Genomic DNA, 8518 nt, shown 5'->3' with positions numbered 1-8518 from the left:
GTTACCCATGCGAACTTTAAACGTTCGACAAGATAAAAAGTTTTTTAAAAATATCGGTAAATTTCCTCTAAAGCCATAGTTAAAAAGCGTTGAGAGTATGCCGTGACGCCACGTACGGTCGTACGCTTTCTCTATATCGAAAAAAATAGATACAAGGTGATTTCTCTTCACAAATGCATTGCGGATTTGCGTTTCCAGAAGGACGAGGTTGTCAACAGTTGACCGTCCTCTACGGAAACCACTCTGTAACTGAGAGATACATCCTTGTTTTTCTAATTCAAAAATCAGACGAGAATTGACCATACGTTCTAAGGTTTTACAGAGACAGCTCGTCAAAGCTATTGGTCGGTAGTTCAGAGTATTGGATGGTTCTTTGCCAGGTTTTAGGATTGGGATAACAATAGCTTCGCGCCATTGAGAAGGGTACTTCTGCTCGATCCAGATTCTGTTAAATAACAACAACAGGTTGGAAAGGGAAGTGTTACTCAAATGACGGAGCATATTGTATGTAATCCCATCTGGCCCTGGACTGGTGTCATGAGATTTAGATAAGGCCTTTTCGAGTTCAAACATTTTAAATTTACAGTTATATGAATACTTGCGATGGTCATTAAAAAGCAGAGGCAACTGTTCCGCGGGATTCTTAATCGCCAGAAACTCCGGACTATAAGATTCTATTGCGGAAACTTGTGCAAATGCTTGGCCCAGGATATTGGCTACTTCTAATGGAGCCGAATGTATCCCACTTCCTGTATTTAAAACAGGAATGGAAGATTCACAATAAATACCATTCGCAGCCTTTACTTTTTTCCACAACTGTTTGCTGGAGGTCGATGATGTAATGGACGATACAAATTTAATCCAGGAGTCCCTCTGACTCTGACGACGAACGCGACGAGCTAGCGCTTTGGCTCTTTTAAAAGCAATGAGATTTTCAGTTGTCGGGTACCTCCGAAAGATGTTCCATAATTTTTTTTGCTGCTTGTGGCTGTCGCGACAAGCCTCATTCCACCACGGCCTGCGAAATTTTCTGAGACGTGGGGAGGTCTTTGGAATGGTGGCATTTGCGGCGTTTAATATGGCGTCAATAACAAGTTGCATTGCTTCCGTGATATCATAAGTACTGATCATGGTCTCAGTTATATCTGCCAATTGCGTGAAAGTATCCCAGTCTGCCCGCTGGAATAGAAAACGCGGAGGACGGAGAGTCGCACCGCCGCTATCAGCATGGGAGACAATAATAGGGAAATGATCACTATTATGTAAATCTTTGCTAACTGCAAAGTTCAACACCGGCAAAAGTTCAGGAGAACACATGGCTAGATCAAGGCTATGGAAGCTACGTGTGGGTTCATGGAAGTACGTCTTCTCTTCATTATTGAGCAAACAGAGACAATTATTAGAAATAAACTGTTCTATCTGTTGCCCACGAGAATTTGTATTCTCCGAACCCCACAACGTACTATGGCCGTTAAAATCGCCAAAAATAATAAATGGTGCAGGCAGTTGGTCCACAAGTTTATCAAGATCTTGTTGACGAATGACATCATGAGGCGGTAAGTAAATGCAGCAGACTGTGACCAAAATTCGAGTATGAACTTGAACAGCCACAGCCTGCAGAGAAGTATGTAATAGGAGAGGTGTGCTCGGATATAAATTCGACGTGAAAATACAAACTCCACCAGAAGGATGAGATGCTGTTTCTGCATCTTTACGAGTACAGTTATAACCGCGTATTTTGATGGGGATACTAGGTGTCAAGAATGTCTCCTGAACACCAAAACAGATAGGATGAAAGTTGTTAAGGATGGTCTTGATGTCATTTAATTTGGACCGAAGGCCACGACAATTCCATGAAACGAAGGTACCCATTACGAAACTTTTGCTTCAAGTGAAGGATTGGAAACAGTGTTGGGAAGTTGCGAAATATCGCAACTCATTTTAAGTTCATCCTCTTCTTCAGATGGATGAAGTGCGATTAGGTCAGCACTTTTGGATGTGCCACCAAAAATGGATGTTAGGTCTTTGTGGACTGCACCTTGATTTGCAAGTCCCAAAGCAACCGAATTGCGCAAGGTTGATTTTCTGAGTTTTGTTCTAATTTCCTGTGGAGAAAGACCACGTTTTGAAAGTTGTAATTTTAAATGCTTTCCAGATTTTGATTTGTTTATTTTAGGTTTATCAGGTTTCAATAATTCAATTTCATTGTTTGTGGAATGCTCTGTTTCTGAATCACTTGACTTTTCAAGTGTTTTTGTGTGGGTAACAGATTTAACACAATTTGGACAAGAACAATTTACACAAAACTGTTTCTGTACCACAGAAGCATAAGTTAAACCAGGCGTAGGTGTTTGAGCTAGAATTTTACGTCTAGCTTCAGGATAAGTTATACTTTCTTTGAATTTGAGAGTGGTTATTTGTTTCTCGAGTGTCCAACGTTTGCAAAGTCTCGAATAAGAAGCATGATCTTCACCACAATTGACGCACTTTTCTGGCGCAGTGCACTCCTGGCTTTCATGACCTTTTTCAGCACATCGGGCACAAGTTACTGTCCCGCGGCAATTAGCTTTGGAGTGACCGAAACGTTGGCATTGGAAACATCTCAAGGGATTAGGAATATAGGCTCGAACAGGTAATTTCAGGTAGCCGGCATATACAAATTCAGGCAGTTTAGGTGAATGAAATGTGAGGATGAGGTGTTTCGTATTAATGAGTTGCCCATCCCGCCGAATGGTTATGCGGCGTACATGAGTTACTCCTTGCTGCTGAAATCCTTTAGATATTTCTTCAAGAGAAACATTGTACAGCTCTCCACAGGTTATGACGCCTTTCGAGTAATTTAAGGAAGAGTGAGGGGAAACAGTAACAGGTATTGTAGCTAAGGCTTTTAGTTTGGTTACTTGCTGGGCTTGCTTCTTAGAATTAACTTCTATGAGCAAGTCACCAGAACGCATTTTGCGTATACCTGCAACATCACCGACGGTTGCTACTATGGCTTTTTGCACAAGAAATGGTGATACAGAGTGAAAAGTATCTTTAGATTCAGAAACTCTTTTTATGATGAAAAATGTGTCAAAATGTGAAATGGTTTGGATTTGATTTGGTAACATTTGACGCCCACTGAAGGGAGAACGGTTTTTTTTTCCCATACGATATTGATGGGGCTTCGGGCCCCGACGGCACCACCCACCATGGAGTCCAACAAGGGAAGGCAGCCACCGGCTCTGGCCATTCCCAGCCTCGGCGCTTACCCTAGCGCTAGCCGGAACCTATACGCTCGGAGTTACCCCCGGGGACAGTGACCACCCTTAACGCCAAGCCCAAGGAGTAACCCCTTCGCTTGATCCCTAGCAGACTAGTAACTCAGGTTGCTAGCTACCGGCCGATTGATACACCGGGGACCACAGTGCACCGCCCGTCTAATGGGTCGCCACGCACGGCAAACACGTGGGGGTATTTGCTGTCCATGAGAAGCAGGAAGCAAACAGGGCGGCGACAGCTTCTCATGGAGAGCTCCCTCGCCTACCCTCGAGGGAAAGAAGAATAAAGGAGACAGCAGAAGGCGCAGTGTAGAGTAAACATAAAGGGAGTAAAGATCCCTGGGAACCTCGGGATTGGGACACCCGTACTCACCTATAGTAGGTGAGCCCCTGAGGGGACCAGTCGTCTTGGGTATTGATTTATCTGCTGCTTCAGTTATGGTTTCGACAATATAATTAAGTGCATCTTCGATAGTGGAAGGTGTAATAATTTCAGAATCGATATTATAGGTAGTGAAGTGAACCGTTGCCAGTTGGCTGCATTAAAAATATATTTAGGGGACCGGAAATTACTATTTGGATTATATCTGTTTTCGGTTATAATTAATGGGAAATAGTCACTGTTATACAGATTATTGTCAGCTGTTAAACTCTAAAAAAGGCAAGAGAAATGGAGAACAAATTGTGAGGTCAACTGAATGAAATGTGTGTGTAGGTAAGTGAAAATGTGTTTATTCCTCGGAATTTTAGAGACATAAATTATGATCTGAAAGAATTTTTTCAATCTGTGGTTGGTTGGTAGTTAGTGTTTTATGGCGCAAGAACCATACTTGATCATACTGCGCCAAGCAAATGGTAAAATAATAGACCAAACTATATAAAAAAAAACACATGATAAAATATAAAATCAAAAGTTATCAACATACAAATTCCAAAAAAAAAGTTCTAGTACGTACAACGTTAATAAATTTAAATGAAACAGTGGTGTAAAAACGCATTGCATTGAAGCAATGTAAAAATCAGGCGTTAATGAAAGTTAAAAGTATTAAATACATGTGTAAAAGCTAATGTATTTTAAAAATTTAAAGATGTTTGGGTGGAATTTTTCACCCACCAGATCTTGTAAAGTTAATGACGATGATTTAAAAAAGTTTAAACGGGAGGAATTAAAAGATGGGCACTCGATTAAAATATGATTAATGGTAAAATCCACATGACATGCAGGGCACTTTGGTGCCGCCTCGCCAAAAATGAGATGTTTATGCGTGTAGCGAGTATGCCCAATGCGGAGGCGAGTCAGCTTGACATCAACCTCGCGTATAGGGTGATTAGGCCAGTGTCCAATAACTGGTTTCACAGAATGAAGTTTATTCAGGATCTGCAGATCCCATGTGTTTTGCCAGGTAAAATAGACGTGTTTATTAAAGGCCTTCCTAACATCACTGTAGGGAAGACCTTGGTTCAAGGGCGACACTGCAGATTTTGCAGCAGAATCCGCCAGTTCGTTGCCATAGATTCCTACATGACTCGGGACCCAACAAAAAAGGATATCAAAATTTTCATTTTGCAAGGTGTGCAAAGTGAACAGAATTCGTATAGCAATTGGATGTATTTGATGATTGTGATAGTGGGTGAGTGCCTCCAACGCACTCCTGCTATCAGTGTAAATAATGAATTTACGCTGTGTGGAAAGCGAAATTTTCCTGAGAGCACAGAAAATGGCTACCAATTCAGCAGTAAAAACTGAGCAACTGTTGTGAAGGCGGTGGCTCAGTATATCAGACGGAAATATTATTCCACAACCAACATGGCCATCTGATTTCGAGCCATCCGTGAAAACAGGCAGAAAAGATGAATATCGATAGCGATGTTGTAGAAAGAGCTGTTTCAAGATTATATGAGAAGTGGAGGATTTATCAAATCCTCTGAAAGCATTAAGAAATGTAAATTGCGGAATATCCCAAGGCGGAAATCTAAAAGGGTCAACTGATTTAATATGAATATCGCTCAAGTTTGAGTCATGCAGGAGCATTTTGACTCTTTCACAGAATGGTAGAATATGTGAAGGACGGGCGTTATAGAGGCGACGCAAGCCTACTGGTAGTGATATTTCTCTTAATGGGTGATTTAGAACCGATTGTATTCTGAAATAAAACAGAGCGGACAGTTTCTTACGTCTTATATAAAGGGGTAGCTCATGGCAAATAACGTAGAGGCTTTCTATTGGTGAAGTACGGAACGCACCAGAGCAAATGCGCAAAGCAGAATGATGGACGGTATCCAGTCGCCGCAAAACAGATGTGCGGGCGGAGCCATATATCATGCACCCGTAATCGATTCGAGAAAGAATAACTGCTTGATAGATGCGAAGAAGGGAGGTTCGATCGGCACCCCAAGATGTTCTGGATAGTACCTTTAAAATGTTTAAGGACTTCTCACACTTCTTCCGCAGGTGTAAAATATGCGGAAGGAAAGTAAGCTTTTGATCGAAAATCACTCCCAAAAACTGTATTTCTTTCACAACAGGAATGGAAACATTTCTAATTTGAATGTTAGGATCCTGATGAATGTTTCTTTTACGGCAAAAGTGCACACAGCGACTCTTCTCTGGCGAGATATTGTGTCCATTCTTATTACACCAAGCCACCAATTTGTCCACAGCATTCTGCATTTGTCGCTCTATTAAATTCATATTACTACCTTGGCATGATATCTGCAGATCGTCAACGTAAAGTGTTCCAGTAACAGATGAAGGCAAATGATTCAAAATCTGGCTGAAATGAACAATAAAAAGTGTTACACTGAGGACACTTCCTTGGGGAACTCCCTCAGTTTGAATAAAATGATTAGAATAAAAATTGCCAACTCGAACACGAAAGGTGCGATGTCTTAAAAAGTTTTGTAAAAAAATGGGTAAATTACCCCTAAAACCTAGGTTAAAAATTGTATTAAGTATGCCATGGCGCCATGCACGGTCATATGCTTTTTCTATATCGAGAAATATGGAGACAAGATGATTCCTTTTCACAAAGGCATTTCTTATTTGTGTTTCCAATAAGATAAGGTTGTCGAAAGTTGATCGACCGCTACGGAAACCACTCTGCATAGGGGGAATGCTTCCCCTTTTCTCCAATTCGTATACGAAACGAGCATTGACCATGCGTTCAAATATTTTACAGAGGCAGTTCGTAAGGGCAATCGGTCTATAATTCAGAGGGATACATGGCTCTTTGCCTGGTTTCAATATTGGAATCACAATAGCTTCACGCCATTGTGAAGGGTATTTCTGCTCCGTCCAGATTCTATTAAATAGTAGCAACAGATTGGACAGAGATATCCTATTCAAATGGCGCAGCATATTGTAAGTAATTCCATCTGGCCCGGGACTGGTATCTTTGGTTTTAGACAAGGCCATTTCCAGTTCAAATATCCTAAATTCACAGTTGTATGAAAAGTTGGTTCGGGATTTAAACCGCAAAGGCAACCGTTCCGCGCGATTCTTAACTACCTGAAATGTCGGACTATAAGAATCTATTGCGGACACTTGTGCGAATGCTTGACCGAGAATGTTAGCCACATCTATTGGGGCAGAATGTATGTCATTTCCTGTTTTTAAAATAGGAACAGCAGTTTCATGGTATATCCCATTAGCAGCCTTAACCTTTTTCCATAAAAGTTTACTGGAAATAGAGGATGTGATGGAGGAAATAAAATTAATCCATGATTCTCTCTGACTTCGTCGCCGAATGCGCCGCGCTAGTGCCTTGGCTCTTTTGAAAGCGATGAAGTTCTCTGTCGTTGGGTATCTTCGAAAAAGGTTCCAACGTCTTTTCTGGTTTTTTAAACTGTCGCGACAGGCATCGTTCCACCACGGTCTACGAAAATTTCTTAGACGTGGGGAAGTCATCGGGATACTGTTATTTGCTGCGTTCATTATGACTTCAACAACGAGCTGTATTGCTTCCGAAGTGTCTGGAGTATTGGCCATCGTCTCAGTGATGTCTGCTAATTGTGAAAAAGCATTCCAGTCTGCTCTCTGGAATAAGAAACGCTTAGGACGAAGAGTTGTACCGTCGCTTTCAGTACGGGAGACGATAATAGGAAAATGGTCGCTATTATACATATCGGTATCGACAGTAAAAGTCAACAATGGCAGGAGTTCGGGAGAACACATGGCCAGGTCTAGACTATGGAAAGTACGTGTAGGTTCGTGAAAGTATGTTTGCTCGTCGTTATTGAGCAGACAGATGCAGTTATCAGAAATGAACTGTTCAATCTGCCTCCCACGAGAGTTCGTATCATCCGAACCCCACAAAGTACTATGTCCGTTGAAGTCGCCGAGTACAATATAGGGCTTTGGAAGCTGGTCCACTAACTTGTCAAGGTCTTGCTGATGTATGGTATCATGAGGCGGCAAATAGATGCTGCAGACTGTGACTAAAGTTTGTATGTGAACTTGCACAGCCACAGCCTGCAGAGAAGTATGCAAATTGAGAGGTGTACTGGGATAGAGATTTGAAGTAAAGACACAGACACCACCAGAACTGTGTGATCCTGTGTCTGCATCTCTCCGAACACAGTTGTATCCGCGTAATTTGATGGGAATATTTGGTGTCAAGAATGTTTCTTGAACACCAAAACAGATGGGATGAAATTTATTAAAAATTGATTTAATTTCATGAAGTTTGGAGCGAATGCCACGACAATTCCATGAGACGAAGGTACCCATTAAGAGAGAACTTTAGAGGAGGAAAGAGATTGAGCATTTGTTGTGGTTGCAGGATCTTCGCAACTCATATCAAGCGAGTCTTCATCCTCAGATGGATGGAGCTTGAAATCGGGGTTGTTAGATGTGTCACCAAAAATGGACGTTAAGTCCTTATAGACAACACCCTGATTCGCCAACCCCAAGGCGACTGAATTTCGTGAAGCAGATTTTCGAAGTTTCACAGATAGATCCTTTTGTGAAATACCACGTTTAGCCAATTTTAATGTCATTGAGTTCTTCGTTTTTTTCTTCCGGACTTTTTTAGTTGAAATATCTATTTCAGGAGATTCTTGAACACTTTTTATTGAGTGATCAGAATCAGAATTCGATGTCTTTTCAGGAAGTTTCATACTTGTTTCTTTCTTACAATTGACACAAGAACAGTTAGCGCAAAAGGATTTTTGTACAATGGCAGCATAGCTGATACCGGGAGTAGGGGTCTGATTCTGAATTTTACGCCTGGCTTCTGGATAAGTTAAGTTTTCTTTTA

The 8518-nt window shown here is 41.4% G+C and overlaps 1 protein-coding gene across 1 annotated transcript; it reads right to left on the bottom strand.

Annotated features, from left to right (window-relative positions):
- Nucleotides 1-1871: 1871 nt before the first annotated feature.
- Nucleotides 1872-2954, bottom strand: LOC129959697 (uncharacterized). The gene is made up of 2 exons (XM_056072587.1): nucleotides 2319-2954; nucleotides 1872-2105 (listed from the first exon to the last, which is right to left on the bottom strand). Exons 1-2 carry the CDS (start codon nucleotides 2952-2954, stop codon nucleotides 1872-1874), a joined length of 870 nt encoding a protein of 289 aa, XP_055928562.1.
- Nucleotides 2955-8518: the final 5564 nt, after the last annotated feature.

This window comes from Argiope bruennichi, chromosome X2 (assembly GCF_947563725.1).
Source record: "Argiope bruennichi chromosome X2, qqArgBrue1.1, whole genome shotgun sequence".
Classification (NCBI taxonomy): Eukaryota; Metazoa; Arthropoda; class Arachnida; order Araneae; family Araneidae; genus Argiope; species Argiope bruennichi.
The sequence above is the reverse complement of the archived record's forward strand: the minus strand, read 5'-3'. Positions and strand labels throughout refer to the sequence as shown.

What these genes read in the sequence shown, in the direction of transcription:
- LOC129959697 (XM_056072587.1), bottom strand. Translation starts at nt 2,954, where the DNA reads ATGCGTTCTGGTGACTTGCTCATAGAAGTTAATTCTAAGAAGCAAGCC. An exon ending in GTTTAACTTATGCTTCTGTG is followed by an intron (nt 2,106 to 2,318) that starts GTACAGAAACAG and finishes CTTTCTCCACAG; the next exon opens with GAAATTAGAACAAAACTCAG.